At 38.8% G+C, this 20,808-nt stretch overlaps 1 protein-coding gene across 1 annotated transcript in view; it reads right to left on the bottom strand.

Moving 5' to 3' along the window:
• Nucleotides 1-15,228: 15,228 nt before the first annotated feature.
• The window catches only part of LOC126371640 (uncharacterized), a 342,871-nt gene continuing 337,291 nt past the window's right edge, over nucleotides 15,229-20,808 (bottom strand). Inside the window, exons 15-19 of the mRNA XM_050016953.1 lie at nucleotides 19,442-19,634; nucleotides 18,947-19,126; nucleotides 18,167-18,332; nucleotides 17,344-17,453; nucleotides 15,229-17,085 (exon numbers count right to left, since the gene is read on the bottom strand). Coding sequence (XP_049872910.1) covers nucleotides 16,582-17,085; nucleotides 17,344-17,453; nucleotides 18,167-18,332; nucleotides 18,947-19,126; nucleotides 19,442-19,634 — 1,153 coding nt within the window. The 3' untranslated portion in view covers nucleotides 15,229-16,581. The remainder of the gene's footprint in view (nucleotides 17,086-17,343; nucleotides 17,454-18,166; nucleotides 18,333-18,946; nucleotides 19,127-19,441; nucleotides 19,635-20,808) is intronic.

Genomic DNA, 20,808 nt, shown 5'->3' with positions numbered 1-20,808 from the left:
ATAATTACGAGGAGTGGAAGGATAATCCGGTACTAGGATCACTCAGGGCATGCGTTTAGAGTTGTTTATAACTATGACATATGCGGACAAAAGACTAAAGTGGGCTTTGGAAGGGATGAGAAGTTTGTAAGTGTACTTCTGCCTGAGAATAAGGGAAAAGGCTGTTGTATATAATATTTGACGCTTAGGGCTATATTTTACTAGGACACATGATGCAGTTACAATAAACGCTGCAACAAATCAACTGCCTATAATTTGTCCTAGTGAAATTATGGTTCGTAGTAGTATATCAATATAGCTGGCCCTGATAGAAAAGGCCATTATACTCAGGCAAAAGTATGCACTTACATTCTTACTACCCGTACTACTGTAGACACCTCCTAATTTTATTTAAAATCATACCCGTCATTGTCTTGTCCTCCGAAAAGGAAAGGGACGGATGTTTGACAATTGTTATTTTAACATGAATGAATAACCCGGGCGAATAAAATAGGCATCTCATTCATATGCAACCCATTTGACGTGTGTTCCATAAGTTTTACCTTACCTTTTCGGCGGATAAGAAAATGACGGGTATAACTTAAGATAAAATTAGATGCTGTCTGCAGGAATGAGGGACTTTCCAGGCTACGATCTCCAAAAATAATATAGATGGCGCTGTCGAGATTTAACGAGATAATTACCTATTTTCTCATTACTCGGGTACATAATTATTCAAAGATACAATGTAATGGCAGAAGCATATATAAAAATAATTGTTGCTTGATATTTGGATCATCATCATCACCAGCCCATTAACGTCCCCACTGCTGGGGCACGGGCCTTCCCTATGGATGGATAGGGAGATCTGGCCTTAAACCGCCACGCGGGCCCATTGCGGATTGGTGGTTATTAACGACTGCTAATGCAGCCGGGACCAACGGCTTAACGTACCTTCCGAAGCACGGAAGAGCTCGAGATGGAAACTTTTTTTTTGTGGTCACCCATCCTATGACCGGCCTTTGCGAAAGTTGCTTAACTTCAACAATCGCAGACCGAGCGCGTTTACCGCTGCGCCACCGAGCTCCTCAATTTGGATCATATTATGTATAGAATTGAGTTGCTACCTATATTGCTTCCCTTTTTTGATCAGAATAATAATGGGTGGAAGATGTAAATGTGCCTTAGTGTAACAAAAGGGTCATCACATCATTATACCCAAAAACAAAGTTAAAAGACTCGTATGTCTGTTATCCATGAAATTAGATGGTTAAACGAAGAAAAAACTTACACATCATCAAAATTACAAACTTACAGAGCCATCTATCAGCATCATGATCTATATAATATTGTAAAAACCCGTGTGTTGTGTTGTGTTGTTATTGTTATTTGTGTTGTATAATATTGTTGTTGTATTGTGTTGTGTTGTGTTGTGAGGAGGAGCTCGGTGGCGCAGCGGTAAACGCGCTCGATTGCGATTGTTGAAGTTAAGTCACTTTCGCAAAGGCCGGTCATAGGATGGGTGTCCATAAAAAAAAGTTTTCATCTCGAGCTCCTCCGTGCTCGGAAGGCACGTTAAGCCGTTGGTCCCGGCTGCATTAGCAGTCGTTAATAATCATCAATCCGCACTGGGCCCGCGTGATGGTTTAAGGCCCGATCTCCCAATCCATCCATAGGGAAGGCCCGTGCCCCAGCAGTGGGGACGTTAATGGGCTGATGATGATGATTGTGTTGTGTGTGTATATTGTTGTATAATATTGTATTTGAGGAACGTAGTTTGGAAAGGCCCTCGTTAACACCACTACCTAAGTTACCTAGCAAAGAGGTTACCTATTCCTTGTAGTCAAGGAGTCTTATAAACAAGTTAGTTCAGGACAAAGTTACTAAGTCCAGAGGAGGATGGACTTAAAATTAACTCAGCCCCGGAGGAGTCAACTGGTACTTCAGTGAAGACTGTTTAGTTTAGTGCCGGCAACTAGATTATATTACCTAAGTGTGCTGTACTGTACAAGTACTTTGCAGTGGGAGTAACGAAAAACACTAGAAGTAACTTGTAATGTCCTAACCGAAGTAAAAATCACAAAGTGATTTTTGTGATATGTCCCCACCAGGATTCGAATCCGGGCCCTCCGGATCGTGAGCTCAACGCTCTACCACCATAACTACCTACAATATTGCCTACAATAGTGTGTGTGGTGGCCAACCACTGGGCCACGGGGGCCGTAAGTTATGGTGGTAGAGTTACTTTGTCCTGGACTGTCACTTTAAACATGATGTAAGAGTTAACTATGGAGTTAGAGAATTACTCCGTGGTCTAGTGGTGGAGCATTGGGTTCGATTCCGGGGACATTATCGAAAACACTTTCTGAGATTACCCTTCAATCACTTGATTATCCGAAAATGAGACGATCCGTGCTTCAGAAGGCACGTCAACCCGTTGTTTCAAGCCTGCAATGTCTTTACCAAACAAAGGACAGTCTCACAAAGTGATTTCGACTACGTCCCCGTCGGGAATCGAACCCGGTCCTCCAAATTGTGACCCCAGCGCTCTACCCACTAGACGGCTTTGTACAACAAATACAGCACGTAAAAATAACATTATTCCTTTGTTTTCAGAGCGGAAGCAATTCTCAAAGGTTGTGTGGTCCCAATAATTTGTGTTCGGGCTTTGAAACCCTAAAACTATTTACAAAATGTTGTCCTTTCATTTGCCTCAAGATACCGTGTCTAGTGAATAATGTATCAGGAGCCCACAAAAATAAGCAATTTGACGTCTGTTCACCCCATTTAGTTCAATTTAGCAGCCTGTTTTATTCATTATACTTACTTAATTTAGCAGCTTTCATGGTCTATCTGGAGGTCCGGGCTTGATTCCCGATGGAGACATTGTCGAATCTCTTTGTGAGACGGTCTTTTGTTTGGTAAGGTTATTGCAGACATGAACCATGTGATCGTCCGACAAAGTAAGACAATTATTATTCCGTTCTTCGGAGGGCACAAACCGTCTCCATCAACCCGCAGTGGAGCAGCGTGGTTTGCTCCTTGCACCTTCCCGTTGATTGAGAGGCATGTGACCAGAAGTTCAGTATACACCAAAGTTTATTTTAAGTCGTACCTGTCATTTAGTTATTCGTCGAAAAGGAAAGGGACGAGTAATCGACAGACAAAATTTATGGAATTATGTCAATTTTAGGCAGAAGTTTACAAAACCTAAATTCTATATTGGCCAATTTTAACCGGATCGCATAAGAGCAGGTTGCCTATTTTATTCGCCCGGGTTATTAATTCATTCGCTCATTTATTTTAAAATTAACAGCTGTCAATCATCCGTCCCTTTCCTTTTCGGCGGATAAGAAAATGACAGGTATAACTTAAAATAAAATTAGGTGTGTGCAATGGTTTACGAACATCGCTAAAACTAAACAGGTTTGTGTCAATGGTGCGCTGGTTACCTTTTTTTACATAATATTATGCTTTACTGTAAGTATGTTTCAAATTTATATTGTAGGTACGTTAATTTGTGTGCAAAAAAAGTGAGTTGGGGTAACATAAAAACTTTTATTGTAACGAAAGTAACAAACAGAGTTACGACTTTTTCATTCAATATTGTGTTTTGGGTTGTTTATAATGATTTTTCTATTTCCCGCGTGAAATTTGTTATAGTTTGACCGTATTTTGTCACAGCCTCCGTAGTCTTGTAGTTAGAGTATTGGGCTCACAATCTGGAGGCTCGGATTCGATTCCCGGCGGGGGCATTATCGAAATCGCTTTGTGAGACTGTCCTTTGTTTGGGTATAGCACGTTTGAATCATCTGATTGTCCGAAATACTAAGATGATACTTCGAAAGGTGCGTTCAACCGTTGCTCCCGGGGACTATCTCAAACATCTCTATCAGCTCGGGGTGGAGTGGAGTGGAGTATGCTCCATACCCCCTCTCTTTGAATGGGTAACCGGTGCAGGCCAGTTTAACTGAAAGGTACTTATTTATAAAGTTAATTTATTAAGAGACTTTTTGTAATTATTTATTTTTAGTTTGGTGCAATAAAGTGTATTTGTATTGTATTGTATTAATTGATATATTATTTAATGTTTTATTTTTACATTTTTTCTCTCTTATTTTGTTGTTACGTAGTTATTAACCACTTTATAGTATTATTTTGAGTTTACGCGGTTATTATCATAAGCGGCAAAGAAAGAGGGTAGACAGATATGTCTGCCCGTAGAAAATTATGGATCTACCTACTCCACTCCAATCTCATCAGTCATCCCGTGATCATGGCACTTGCAACAGTGTTGAAATATCGGGAGTCTCATATCCCCATTTAAACGCGGTAAGAACCCGTTATTATGTGTTTTAATCACTTTATAGCATTTAACTGCAACTAACCATGCCGTGTATACACGTTTTGGGTTTCAATCTAGTTATTGCTCTCACTTATAACCTTCTATTTGGTCATGTCATGATTGTTACCTGTTGTGTATAACTTTTACATATATTTTATTTATTTATTTGGCTCATAAAACAGGTTGGGATTACAACACAAAAAATAGGTACATTAATTGTTTTGAACTAGATCCCAGCCCAAAACATGTGTGATCAGCGTAGCCAAATGGGACGGAGCTTGTACGGAATGTTTGCTGCGGCATTTAGTTTTACAAAATACATAAAACCTAAATCGCTGCTTGTCTTCCCGGGCATGTCGTAAAAACCGACAGAGGGATTGTGTCCTCTAACATGATGGACTAATGTTATGGGCGATAGGCTGATCCCTTATCACCATAAGGTTAACATAACATAACATAACAAATACTTTATTGCACAAACAGGAAAAAACAAAATACAAAACAAAAGAGAAATAGAATTAGTACAATAGGCGGCCTTATTGCTAAGTAGCAATCTCTTCCAGGCAACCTTTAAGTATAGGAGATATTGAATATTAAGTAATATAGCGGGATAGTGCAGCATGGGAATACTTGTGCATATAAAAATACACTTTCGACTACATAAACTATATAATAATAATACACATAATAATAATTGTTATAATAAATAAATATCACTACTAGGTTCATCATATCCAGCTTACGACATCGTATCAACAGTGGCTGCAAGTTGTCTTTGATTACTTGTGGCTCTGCCCACCCCATTAGGGATTACGGGCGTGAGTTTATGTATGTATGTATGTATAAAACCTAAATGTACCAGGTGCATTACACAATGCACCAATAAAACATATGAAAATTTAGATACACTTGCAGTAATACATATTAAACTTTTATAGACAGTTGAATATGTATTTTGAAAATAAAAATGTGACAGAAAAAGTAAGATGATTCCGTGCTTCGGAAGGCACGTTAAGCCGTTGGTCCCGGCTATTAGCCGTAAAAACACCTCCACCAACCCGCATTGGAGCAGCGTGGTGGAGTATGCTCCATACCCCCTCCGGTTGATTGAGGGGAGGCCTGTGCCCAGCAGTGGGACGTATATAGGCAGTTTATGTTTATGTTGACAGAAAAATGCAATTATTCAAGATAATTAAGTTTGTGTAATGTCGTCGCGAAGCGCTCGTTCATTGGACGAGAATAGGGTGACCCAATTCCTGTTCGCAAAAACTCTTTAGTTAATTCTCTTACAAATTGCTGTGGCCTCAGTACTCCTGGTAAAAACACTGGATATGCCATTTTGTCGTAGAAGTCATCATCTCTTGCATTATCCCGTTTCTCACAGGGTCCGCTTACCTAACCTGAAGATTTGACTATATAGGTACCTATAGGCTATAGTGCCGCTACTGTCGAGTGTTCTTAATTTTTGAGAGTTCCCCATATCATTGTCCCAATAGTAAACAAAAAGAAAATGTTTTGGTTATATTATTATTTTTACACTATCTATAATCATTTGGGCAGCACTTAACTGCAAAATAATAGTGATAATATATATTTATACCCCAAAGAAATCAAAACTACCTTTTACCAACTGATGGCTGCTATTTTTTTTCGTAACTCATCCTTCAGACGGGATACACTCCACGTTGATGATTAAGAAGAACTGTCAAAAGTGAGGAACTCAACAGTGCTGCCGCCTACATTTGAGCTTTTTAGTTTTTATGTTTACTTGTGGAATGTAAATAGGTTGTTTATATTTTTCTGATACCATAGATATTACAAATAGGAAACTACAAAGAGGAAATAGGAAATACAAAGAATAGAATAGAATAGAAATAGTTTATTATGAAAGGACGCCACACACAAAAAGAAAGACAACAATATCATATCTTATTTCCACTAAAACAATTACAAAAAAGCAAGAAGGATGTTAGTCGAAATGATCATAAGGTGGTGGTGGACGTCCTGAGATAAAAGGGCCTCACTCAGCACAAGTCGCGGCGCGAACCACGACGCTGATATTATGTGGACCCTATTGGGTGACGCACGAACATCGCGTTCCATAAACATGTGTTAATGGTGTACATACATTATAATATAATACCAAATTACTTTAATAGAAATAGTGTACATAAACAAATATTATCGCAAAGATGTAGGTATACATAAATACTTAAGGTTAGAACAAAAAAAAAAAGTTATTAATGTAGGTATAACTAGTAAATAAATGTAATAATATAAACAAATACGAATTCAATAAATGTGTACTGTGTAGTCCGTTTGTGTTAGTACCTATCTATCGCGCGCGCCGCACCCCGATTCTAGCTCGAGGAAATAGCAAAGAGGAAAACGAAAGTTGTTTGTAGACAAAAATATAATAAATTGGTTATATCCAGTGCCTACTACATCTACGGTACGGTAGTGAGTTCATTAGCCGTGTGAGCATCGCTGACTGCACACGCCAAATTGTACTATTTACGGAAACGCGGACAAATGATAAGGTCGTTAAATGTACCATTCTATTAATTTATGGATTAAAGTGAGATTTTTTTGTTTCATTAACAGTGAAACCCTAAACCCAATATCATTATCATCGCTCTGGGTTCATCCTGTTTTTACGGGGTCCGTTTACCTAACCTGAATATTTGACAGGTCCGGTTTTTTATATAAATGATTGTCTGTCCGCATACATACATACATAAACTCACGCCTATTTCCCACCGGGGTAAGCAGAGACAAAAATTCAAAAATATTTATTTTTCAAAATTGGCTTACAAAGTTAGCGCTTTTTGAACGTCAAAATATTAAATTACATATTATGTAACTAGCTGTAAAACTACTACCACATCGGAATTTGTATCGCTGAGGGAAAGACGTGGCCAGAAAACCTCCCAGCACAGGGCCCTAGTCCTACTGTTTCATGTTTTCCTTTCCTTTCTATTTTTTTTAAATCCAGTTTGTATAGAATTCCATTTGCTTCGATCCTGACACACTTCTCTTGCTTTCTCCACATTCATCAATCGCTTCATACACGCCCGCCGATTCAGAGTAGATCGTATTAAACCTTTTATAAGGACATCTCCAATTTGGTCAATGTAAGTCATATATGCGCATATGCGTGACTTATTGAAGATTTGCCGCATATATAGTACTAACTACTTGGCTGGACGAATGGTAAACGTTGAAGGCTTTCACCCGGGAATATTTTAGGGTTCCTAATATTTATATAAGTAGTTTTACAGATTTTTTTTGCCTTTTTTAGATTATGCTGTGATATGGCGTTTTTAACCTCTCTACTCAAAAAATGTGTCGTCTATAATAATATGTTATATGTTGTTGTATTATACTTGTACAAAATTTTCCTGTACCCAAAGGTTGCCTGGAAGAAATTGCTGCATGAGCAATAAGGCCTCCTGTTGTGCTTTTCTGTATATGCTGTCTTTATCTCTGCATTTTGTGTCCATTGTGCTCAATAAAGTATTTTATCTATCTATGTTGATGTCTCTATTTCATGTCTGCCTTTCAAGAGACAACATGTTTGCCCTTCCGCGTGTCCATTACGTAGATGACAGGCTTTCATCGATGCTCTACTTATTTATTGAAGCTTTCTGGGTCACAGTTCTCACAGCACTGTTACGTCATAAAATAAGGAATAATACTACGTATAGAACGGCAACTCTCCGCTCCCCACCAGCGGCTGAGCTAGGTTTACCTCACCCCCTCGGTCTTACTTTAGTCTTTAATCGTATGGGCGTCTGACGTCACACACATAGATGCGCGTGTACGATAACGCCAATGTATGAAGTGTCCGGAGTGAGCCTACTACCTACCTTGTCTACTATACTTTGGGTCTTTGGGTCTTTGGCGGCTCAATAGTAACCCTGACACCAAGGTCGGAAGGTCGGTCATTGATCCCACTTAACTCTTACAACTAACATAACATAGCACCACTTATCCACAATATTGTTGATAGGGCTGGTAGAAGCTATTTTTATATTTTTTTATTTTATTTTTGGTGTGACTTATTGTAGATTTATCGCAGATGGCATCAACTACTTGGCCGGAAGTCATTCCCCTTAGCGTTATTCCGTTTTTCACAGAGTCCGCTTACCTAACCTGAAGATTTGACAGGTCCGGTTTTTTACAGAAGCGACTGCCTGTCTGACCTTCCAACCCGCGAAGGGAAAACCAGCCCAATACAGGTAAGGTTAGGTCACATACCTCCGAAACGAATTTCTCGGCCATTAACTACTTGGCCGGAAGTAAATTGACCGATTTGGAGATGTTTTTAAAAAAAGGTTTAGTATGTGATCTACTCTGAACTGACCGTATAAAACGATTGATGAATTTGGAGGAAGCAAGAGAAGTACTAATGTTAGGATCGAAGCAAATGGAATTCCATAGTCTCTGCTTACCCCGGTGAGACATAGACGTGAGTTCAAGTACTTAGCATTATTATGATTATTAACGGCTTCCGTGGTTGAGCGATGGGCTCACGATCCGGAGGTCCCGAGTTCGAATCCCGGTGGGGTCATATCGCAAAAATCACTTTGTGATCCCTAGTTTGGTTAAGACATTACAAGCTGATCACCTAATTGTCCAAAAAGTAAGATGATCCGTGCTTCGGAAGGCACGTTAAGCCGTTGGTCCCAGTTACTACATACTGATGTAAGTAAGTAAGTAGTCAAAGGCCCCTGACATGAGCCATGTCAGGGGCCTTTGGCGGCACAATAGTAACCCTGACACCAAGGTTGATGAGGTTGGTACTCCACCTCGCAACCCAAACGATAGAAGAAGAAGATTATTATTATAAGTATCAAGTAATTATCGTGTAACCAAACCGTGTTTGTACTTTACACACGTGAGATACCTCACATGAACATGGGGTTTAATTAAATGCATCACGCGAGTTATATTAAATTCCTGCTGAGAAGCCATCTTGCTTAGATACTGCTCACGGCTTCAATAAATTAAAGTAACGTAGAGGTATTATCACATCATCAATTTAAGTGCCACGCTCTTGTCGGTGTAACATTTTCCATGCTACTTTTTTAGGGAAAAATAGGGCAGTGCTTTCCCTCTTACCTTCCGCCCCGCAGTACTCTGTCTGACGCAAATGGGATGGCGCGCAGAGTAGTCTATTACAAAAGCCATACTAGGACTCCTGTCCTCCGCCTCTGAATAGTACTGACAGTTATTGCTGCCCTCTGTCAGGTTCCAGGGTACAATCCCTGTGACTTGCCCCTTCCGTCCTGCTTTGCCGTACTGATGGTTCCCATCTTCGCCTCTGCAAAGATCTGCCCCTCTGCATCTGCCCCTCTGGGGTCTTCACCCGTATCCCTGGGCAAGGGAGGTATTATAAATAACGTGTAAATAAAAACTACATGATCATGTCATTGAACAAAATGTATGCAGTAGACATCAGGTGATGCAGTAGACATAGCGTACATAAATACTTACAACTACAAACAGAACAGCCTCCGTAGTCCAGTGGTTGAGCGTTGGGCTCACGATCCGTAGGTCCTGGGTTCGAATCCTAGTGGGGACATATCACAAAAATTACTTTGTGCTCCCTAGCTTGGTTAGGACATTACAGGCTGACCACCTGATTGTCCGAAAGTAAGACGATCCGTGCTTCGGAAGGCACGTTAAGCCGTTGGTCCCGGTTACTACTTATTGATGTACCTAAGTGCGTTGTCGTTACATGAGTCATGTCAGGGCCTTTGTCGACTCAATAGTAACTCTGACACCAGGGTTGATGAGGTCGGTAATCCACCTCACAACCCTTAAAATAGAAGAGAAGAATGTACGCGGCGGCCACAAAGACCACGCCGCCAATACTAGTCCTGGGACACATACACATACACACATAAACAGCCTATATACGTCCCACTGCTGGGCACAGGCCTCCCCTCAATCAACCGGAGGGAGTATGGAGCATACTCCACCACGCTGCTCCATTGCGGGTTGGTGGAGGTGTTTTTACGGCTAATAAATAGCCGGGACCAACTGCTTAACGTGCCCTCCGAAGCACGGAATCATCTTACTTTTTCGGACAATCAAGTGATTCAAGCCTGAAAAGTCCTTACCAAACAAAGGACAGTCTCACAAAGTGATTTCGACAATGTCCCCATCGGGAATCGAACCCGGACCTCCAGATCGTGAGCATACGCTCTAACCACTAGACCACAGAGGCAGTCCTGGGAACACGTTAATTATTGTTTCGCGGTTAAAAACGCTTCATCTATGGACAAAAGACCTTTTGAATTTTTGATCAAAAAAATGAAAAAAATTGATCTAAAACTCGCTTTCAGCCCTGGACGAACGCAATCCACAGGAGGGTGAATTGCAAAAGTGAAAAAAAAAGTTGTCTTGGCTGAGAACGGTAGTGCAAAGTTCTGCTAAATGATTTTGAATATTTTTTCTGGGTAAAGTAAATAGTCCTCTACCTTGGCAAAAAAAATCATTCAGTTTCAGCAACTGTAACACGCTGAAAAATTTTTTTAAAGTGTCATTTTATCATTTCGGTAGCTTGTCCGTAACTCATTATCGCTTATAAAATGTCTTGCTCTACAATTATTTTCTATTATTGGGATTTAAATTGATAGAATTTCGTTAAATTATTAAATAATCTAACAACAAAAGCTATTTCTGTCTGTTTACCTTCCTTCTCGTATATTTGACAGGCAGTTAAATTTTGTCCGAAAAAAAGTTATCATTTCAGAGGACAGTAAGTTTTGGTAGAATAACTCCGTCAACATTGCGTCTATGACACCTCCTTATCTGCCAACACCTCGCATTGGTTCGGCTCGACCGCTAGATGTGAACATACCCGTCACAGCGTGTAATGGTTTCCCGCCAGAAAAAGAAATTTATCATTTCGGTGATAGGGGGACAAAAAAAAATCAGTAAAAAATCATTTCGGTAGCCATTATAACTCGTGTTAGATTAGTTCAATTTATTTCATATTGATGTGTTAAATCGGCTGCAAGTACTGTTTTGTTTGAGAAGTGTCGATTTTTCGATAGTTATTTAAATTCACAGTTTATACAAAAATAACCTGTTTTTTATCATCTCGGTGTTATCATTCCGGTGGATTCGGTGGACTGAAATGCCAATAACAGTCCATGGGAATGATAAGTAACACTGAAATGATAAAACCGTTAAGTTTTAGAGATCCGTGTGTTAAATTTTTGTTTCGAATTGGGTATTGTTTTAAGGGCCTTTTTAACAGTTCTGTGGAGCTATTTTATTTTTCCTCGAGATGATCTCATGGTTTTCCAAAACCATTTTGGGTGATTGGAAAACGTCATATAACCTTCTATCAAACTCCTCTTTCTGCTTTTCTCGGTAACCTTGAATACCCAGACTTATCCATTCTTTAGATCCTGGTGGACACTGGCCTAGATAAAATAGTTTGCACCAGTGTCTACCGATCGCACAGCGGTAACTCTGAGACAAACAGGTTATTCACCTACCTCAGTAGGACAGTGGAGTTGGCACGGCGGAGGTATCTCTCAGCGCAACTTGTTCTTCTCCGGGACTCCAACTCCCACCAGCAAGAGTGGTTGTTCCCATTCCAGAAGACCAACCATGCTGGCAAAGAGGCGCAAGCTTTTGCCATGTGTGGCAAAATCTCTCACATCTGGTGAATTGCGTTACAAAGATACCTGACGTTGCTAACTATAGCGCCAACTGCTTGGACCTTTTACTGATAACTGATCCGGACCAATATCAATCTCTATCAGTGACTTCCCCCTTGGGAACATCCGACCATTGTCTGGTGAGATATGTATCTGTCTATTCCCCACCTGATTCTAGCCCCAGAGGATCGAGGCAAATATGGTGACACACGCTAGCAAATTGGGATGAGATGCGGCACTTTTTCGCAAACCTATCCTTGGCGTGAGGTTTGCTTTTCTTCAGAAGACTCGACGAGCTGCGGAGATGCCATATTAGTTGTCAGGCAATGGAATACTCTATCCCATTTTCTGACATATCATCTGACGATAAGGCTCGCTCATGGTACATCGCGGAGTATGCTAGTGCAGAAGCTCTAATATGCCTCCTAACATGCGGGCTCTGAAAAATTACCTGAATACCGCTGCAAAGTCTTGCAAGAAGACAATGCGCAGGGCACGTTTCGACAATATTGGCCAAATTGATGCCAAACTAACTGAGCTGGTAGTAAAACCTTTTAGCCGCTAGTCAAATCGGTCGAAGCAAACTTCTGCCGTATAAAAATGCTTCGCACTCTAGACGTGAATAAGGTCAGTAGTCCTGATGATATCCCAGCAATAGTACTGCGGAACTGTGCACCTGAATAGTCTCCTACTGACACGCCTCTACCTGCTCTCTCTGGGTTCAGGACAATTCCCGAAACCATGGAACCTTGCCAATGTGCAGTGTATGCCCAAAAAAGGCACTCGTACCAACCCTGCTAACTACCGTCCCATCTCGGCACAACCGCCGCTAATCCTGAACAACCGCCTCCTGGCGTACCTTGAAGCCAACAATTTACTCAGAGATAGGTCAACTGATGTTCTTCTTGTGTATGCTACACGCTTATGGAGTGAAGCAATCTAGAATCAAGGCGAGGATCTTGTTATGTCCCTTGATATATTCAGGATCCCTTCTAGCCTATGTAATTGGATAGATAGGGATAGATTGATTCGGGTAGTAGTTGATGGGTGCTTGTCTGATCTACATGCTATTAATGCCAGACTTCCTCAGGGATCTGTTCTCTCCGCCACGTTTTTTCTATCAATGATCTGCTGATTATGCCCAGTATCTTTAGGCATGCAGACGATAGCACAGTGACGGAGAGATACATGTCCAATGCACGCGTAAGCACCAGAGATGATAGTGCCCTCAGAGAGGATCTTGTGAATCGTGTGAAACTGCCCCTTAAGTCCGTCTCAGACTGGGGTGACAACTAGTAGGTTGGACTCAACGCTTCCATGACCCAGGCGTGTCTGTTCACCGCAAAACGGAGTCCTTTCCTCCTGACTGGGACTTTCCGGAGTGAATTACCAACCATCTCGAGCTCTTGGGTATGGATATAACTTCCAACTCGTTATAATCTAGGAGACTTCAAGACTAGGGTGAATAGGCATTTGCTAGGTAAGTGTGATCCACCCTAGACCACATCGTCATTTACCATCAGGTGAGATTGTGGTCCTACGTGAACCTATATTATTTAAAAAAAATGTAGGTAAGTAATAAAGAAGCAATTACAATAGCCACAAAAAAGACATATTGACAATAAGCATCATCCCCCTAGCATTATACTTATTTTTCACAGGGTCCGCTTACCTAACTTGAAGATTTGACAGGTCCAGTATTTTACAGAAGCGACTGCCTGTCTCACCTTCCAACCCACGAAGGGGAAACCAGCCCAATACACATTAGGTCACATACCTCCGAAAATGGAATTTTCGGGAATGTGGGTTTCCTCACGATGTTTTTCTTCACCGCTGAGCATGTGACAATCATTTCTGATCTAAACATGAATTACCTTACCACCCACCTATTAGCTACCACGGCTCCACATATTGACAACAACTAAATGCATTTTTTATTGCTCGATGAAAGAAACGAACAACAATCTATTACTATTAGTAAATAGTATTAAACTATTTTTTATTTAGCAAGTATTGAACTATTTATCTAAGAATGTATAAATCGATCTCCACCAACCCGCAGTGGAGCAGCGTGATGGAGTATGCTCCATACCCTCCTTCCCCCCCCCCCCCCCCCGGTTAATTGAGAGTAGGCCTGTGCCCAGCAGTGGGACGTATATAGGCTATTTATGTATAAATCAAACTTCACTTTGTACGGAACCCTAGCTAAGCAGCACAATTTTTCTTGACTGTATCATTTCCGTGGGTTAATTTCATTTCAGTGGACTCATTATCATTTCAGTGTACATTTATATCATTTCGGTGTATATTTATATCATTTCAGTGGGTACTTATCATTTCAGTGGACTCATAAAAATTCAATTTTAAATATCTCAGTAAGTTTCGATCGTATTTGATGCCCACTCACGCACATAATTCAAAATAGGTTAAAGTTTTATTTGTCGTCAAATATGTGAAGAAAAGTATTAAAATAAAAAATCTCACCGAAATGATAAAAAAATGAGACTTGTTGAAATTCACCCAGGAATGAAGTTTGATTAGTAAGTAATTGGGTAGTTTCCTAGGTCATAGATAAATTATGACATTCTGATTACTAAATTGATTACTCCACCGACAAGAGCGCAGCTCTTAAATAAAGAGAGAGAGATTACTAAATAAAGAGAGATCTATAGGTGACAAAAAACGTTTTATTTCTTTCTTTTTAACTTACTCGTATTTATGATTAAAGAAGAATGTACCAAAAAGAAAAAAGAATGTACCGATAAGTGCGACATTTTGTCACGTTTTTCTATGACGTCACGGGTTGCTTTTTCATACAAATTCCATAATAAGTCCGTGTTTGACGTTTAGTAAAAAGTAACTGTTGTGACTGGGTAGTTGAAAACTACACTAATTATTATGTGCTTTAAAGGTAAATTATAAAAAGTCTCAAATAAAACAACGATATCAAATACAAAATAAAAACATTTAATGGAAGTACAAACTAAACATTTGAAACAACATTTTCCGCTTAAAACACTAAAGAATATTGCTAAATAGTTTTTTTATATTATTAAAAATAACACGCTATTCGTACTTAAATAATCTACTAATAAATAAATTAATAAATGCAATGGCTTAGTTGACACGTTAAATAAAGCTTTTTTTAAAATAAACAAAGGATTTAAGTTTCTTATTGAGAAATCACACAACAAAAAAGACAAAACATTTATTTTACTCCAACTCTTGTTATTTACATACTTGTACATCACTCCATACAAGATAACTTTTTGCTTTGCGCATACGTCGACCGAACGAGTTCTTATAAAGGAATAAGTTCATATTTATTTTACGAATCCGATATAGTCGAATTGAGTTCGTTATCCGTTCGTAAGTTCGCATGACTGGCATATACGCAGCAAAAGCAGCAGCTTTTAGCAAACAACTAAAATTAGATGGATGCAACTCATTTAATTCTCATTCAAATAACTTACAAAGTCTGGTAGTGTATCTTTAACATCCTCAGAAAAATGTACTTCAATAAATAATTTAATTTCTTTAACATTAAATAATTATAATACATAAGTGATAATTTAGAATAAAATAAATGACTAGAATAATTACATTGCAATACATTACATTTTAATAAAAAACACAAGTTGATTTCTCTACTACAGTCTGCAACACATTTAGTAGCCGATAGACCCTGAATGATTGAATAGACACACAAAATTTAAACCCAAACTCTGCAAATGATCATACAAATATTATATGCGCCCGACCTATGTTTATGCGCTTTACATAAAATTCTATACTCGGCAACCAATTGACTACTTACATAGTTCATCCTTCTTCGAATAATTAATTCAAAGGAGCAGAATATGAAAGATATTGCACTGCCCGATATCGTCAGTCTTCTAATTTAAACGAATATCGAAATAAAGTTACAAACACAGTCAGGTAATGCTGTATTTACAGTGCAAAGTGGAACACATAATGAGCTGAGAGCTACAAGTGACGACGTAAATGCGGCTACAGAACTACACATCATTGAAACAAGTAATTTTATTATAAAAGTTACTCTACACTACCTTATAAACGGTGAATATGGCATGAAACGTTTAAAAATAGAATGCTTGTTACATCTAAAATGATTTGATGATATGAAAGACGGTATGTCAGGTTTATTCACAGTTTGGTCCTTACAAAAATCTAATGGAATATGATCTTTGGGGTTTCAATTACTAATCTTTGGTAGTGAAAGTTTATATTGAACTTACCTATATTATATCGATGATGACGTAATTGTGTCATAAAAAGACATTATCCTAGAATAATTACATTCCTAAACAAGTAGGAGGGATCATTTATATTGTATTGAAGTTGGTAGCCAAAGAGACATTTAGAGTGTCAAGTCTAAACTAAATTACGAGTACTATGTAAAAATACTGGCATTTTTGTTTGTAAAGATTTTTTAAAGTATCCTTCACTTCAAGTTGCTGATCATCCAACAAGGAACTCTAAACAATTAACTCCTGTTACCTATCACTTTAAAACCCCCATTTATAATCCAGGTAGTCATTTCATCAGAAAATTCTAAACTTTAACATCAAATTTTTCACCAAGCTTATTGCTATCAGGCGAGTCATCAGCAAATTTAATTTCATTTGACGAATCAGAATTCTCGTCAGCAAACTTTATGTCAGACATATCAATAGTTCTTCTCAAAGTATCAGTATTCGTTTCTCTTGCCGTGTCGTTGACTCGTTTCAATGTTGCGTTGTTATCATAGTCATTTCTCTCTCTCCTGTGGACTTTTATAGGAGAGCTTGTCAAGTCCCTCATAGGTATAACAACACTTCCCTCTTTTTTCTTCTTTCTCTTGTTCAGTTTTGGCGAATTCTGGAGGTCGCTAATACTGAAATTCAGAGGGTGTATTATGTTAGTCCTGTCTACGACTTTTCTGGTAGATTTGACTGAATCGTTCGATTTGATCGAGCGGTTGTCAGAGTTTCTCTTGAGAGTGCTTGAGGTCGGTCGATCTTCGGGAGACTCGGTGTTACTGCCCGGGTCTGGGCGAAGTTCCTTTGGTAGAATTTCCTGTAAATTTGTGTAAAAGATAAGTACTTATAAGTGCAAGGAATATGTAATTATGTGGATTCTAGGCATGTCGTCTATCATCATTAATCATAAAAGACTGTATGTTTATTGAAGTAGATACTAATATTATTATATTTTGAAAGGTAATAACACTATAATTTCAAGAATATAGTTCAGGAAAATCCGACAAGCAAGCTTTCCGTGTTAGCATTAAAAGGAAGGAAGGAAGTGAGAAAATAAAAGTATTCGCTTAAGTACCTCATAAATTGGAGCTTTGTCGATTTCTTTCAGAATGTCTCCTTCCTCCAGCGGAGGTATCCAAACAAGAAAAGCAGGATCCATTCCTAAATAAGACCCCGGCACTGACCCTGTAAACAATTTATATTTTATTTATCTTTTCATCAACGTTATTCCGTTTTCACGGGGTCCGCTTAGCTGAAATATATTTTACTGAAGCCTGTCTATTCTAACCTTCCGACCCGACAAGGGAAAACACGCCCAATAGAGGTTAGGTTTCTCGGGAATGTGGGTTTCCTCACTATTCCTGAGCTTGTGATACTCATCACGTCATCGTGATTTTAAATTCATTTTTAGTAAATTCTTTAGTAATAGAGCTCTTTTTATCTCTGTATATTGGGCATATTCCTAATTCGGGCAGTAGGAGATTATGCTATCGCATGATGATTATCTGTTAACTATTTGTCAACATTGTTTTAAGATTTAAAATCCCTAATAAAAGCAAACTGTTAATGTTTTCTAAACCCGATAAAGGTAAAAAAGATCTTATCCTTATCTGGGCCAAAAACAATAAATAATCTTTTACTAATTAAAAACAAAACAAACACATAACTTATAAATAAAACACCTCCTCCATTGCGTCACATAGCAGGCAAGATGCCCAACAACCTGGCAGCATTGCCTTTCTGAATTGCCAGACTTACTCTTTGACAATAATAACTACCAGCCCTTGCGTCCCCCGAAGCCCCGATGAGACGCACTGAAAGATTCTTAACAAACTAATAACCTTCTATTTAATCTTTGAATTCATAAAGCTTAAAGATTATTTTTCCACTAATCTTACCCGCATTATTGACTTCGTAATCATAGTAATCGATTTCCATTTCAGGGTGTGAAGTGAGACTCAAGTCAGAGCGAAGTAGACGCCGGTTGCAGTTCTCCTTCGTATGCTTAGGGTTATCTCGGATCCTGGCTGCTTCTACGCCGCTTAGAGCAGGAGAGTACCAGCCCTGGTGGACGAAATGGTTTCTTTGAGTGGAAGAGGACACCGTAACGAATACTGAGGGGGATGGTTCGACTCATAATTCTGAGATAATATCAAGTTGAATTTTCCGTCGCAAAAATAATTCAGCAGAATACTGCAAAAGACGCAAATAAGCAAATCGATGAGACGATAGAAAAAGTCGAGTGAAAACCACATCGGCTATGTGGTATTGCTTAAAATGAATTTGATTTATCCAGGTTTAGTTTTTATACTATTTTACATGATTTTTTTTTATTTTTTTTCTTAATACCAGTTTGGGAATAGTTTTCACGAATAGCATCGCTAACCGGGACTGGTTGGTCTCGATGCTAGGTTTCCTGGCATCGGGGAAATACATACAAGAACATCTATTTATACAGCATTCAAAAGCATATACATGATTGAGAAAAAATAAAATACATTGGATAAAATAAAAAATGATATTGGTAGGGGAACATGTGATGCTATGTTATGAGAATAAAGATGCTCTGTAGTTTTTTGCCCTTCGTTAAGACCATGTTGAAAGAGACATGCTAAAGCACCCTTCTTACAATTTTGATCAGAATCCTACTTGATCAGAATCCAAAAAATACCACTCACATTAGTAAGAGTAGCAGCGGAAGTAGAAGACGAAGCTCGGCTTTCACTGCGATCCTTCTCCCACATGCTATCTCTGTCTTTCTCGCTGCACGTGTCATCTCTCTCGCTCACACTCGTCACGCTTGTGTTGAGCTCCGCTGTTGTTGTCTCGCTCGTGCAATGTTGTGAGGGAGATTTTACCTTAGAAATTATAATAGAAAATAGAAGACATTATTTTAAAAAAAGTTTAACTTTATTAAAAAGTCAACATTTGACGGTAAAATAAACATTCTTTATACATCCCATTGCTAGGCACAGGTTTCATCTCAATCAACCGGCTACTCCACATAAATTGTAAGAATCTTGCTCGAATTGAGAACTTTCTTATATCGAGTCCAGTTCCATATCCGTTTCACAAACCATACTTGGTCCGTTTTTATCAATTGTTATTTTATTTTCGTCAATTGCTATGACATTGGATGATGATTATTTTGATTATACATATAAGACACTAACCTGAGGCCCGACATCAGTAGACAAAGTATGCGACCTTCGAAGTGGTGAAGGTGTAACACTAGGTGGAGCTGGTACACTGCGCGAGGATATGTTTTCAGGAGTAATTGTCTGCTGGCTGGCCGCACTGCGTTCACTGGTGTCACTCGCGTTGTCAGCTTCAGCTTCCACGTCTGTCATCTGGTCTTCTTCGTCCCTGGATTCGGGTAGAAAACTGTTCAATTAGTACAAAGTTTCGAGAAAAGATAAGTAAGAGACAAACTATACGTTATTACTAATTTGGTAAACACCACCTCACCACCTATTATGCTGGTCTAACAGAAAGCGCGGTGATGTGTGGGTACTCAGTTCATATTTCGATAGATGTACCTCTGACCACCCCAATTGGGATATAGGCGTAAGCTTTTGTTTTTTTATTATGCTTTTTTGGTTAACTTTCGTTACGACTGAGAACCATTTAGAGATTTTTTTGTACTTCTGTGTTGGAATGGGACTGAATAAAAAACAGAACGCGTTCAGCTGTTTATCTTTCCTGGGCATTCCTTTTATAGCTACAGATAGATTGTACCGAAAGTGCCTTCAAGATATTTTCCGATAACCTATTTGTATTCCTGTACATCCCACGCTCAATCCAAACATACATTTTCAGTCATAATACTTCCACGAAAGGTACTCATTTACATCGACCACACATTGCTAAACAGATAACAAAGTAAATATACCAACAATTAAAGGCATAATCAAAACCAACAAACATCCTATTACAATAGCAAGTAAACAATGCTCTATTGTTTATCCGGTGAACGAACGATACGTGATCAAACAATAGTATTGGATAATTGGAGAGACGATTAACGAGGACTCTGCCTGCCTAATAATGTTGTTCTTGCTTGTTTGTACGAAGCCAAAGCATTTGAATGATCACTTCAGCTTTTGTTAATTGCGCAGGGTAGTATATTGGGACCCGTTCTTTAAAGTCAAGTGAAGTAAAAAGGGGTGATTATTTAATATTCTCTTGATGTTCCTCTTTGATATGGAAGTTGTTTGTTTATATAATTGTAGCGTAAAATACCTAGTAGTACCTAATTTATTTAGCTACTAAACACGAGTAATTACTTACCGTGATAATAATATTGTTGAGATCTATAGTAGATCTTACAACTCTGACAATTGGTAGGTTCTGAGAGAACCTTTGCCAAGTATACAAAGACCTTTGGCTATCCTTGAAACAGTATAAATATCTAAATAATTATTTAGTAAGTAAGAAAAGTATTTATTTAATCTACAAATAACATAATCTTATTCATAATAACTTATAACATAAACATTAATAGCATTTGTAGAGGCTGGATCCTAAACTAGGATCTCTG

The sequence above is a fragment of the Pectinophora gossypiella genome, chromosome 12 (genome assembly GCF_024362695.1).
Source record: "Pectinophora gossypiella chromosome 12, ilPecGoss1.1, whole genome shotgun sequence".
NCBI lineage: Eukaryota > Metazoa > Arthropoda > Insecta > Lepidoptera > Gelechiidae > Pectinophora > Pectinophora gossypiella.
Note: the sequence above shows the minus strand (reverse complement) of the source record. Positions and strands in the feature narration are given on the sequence as shown.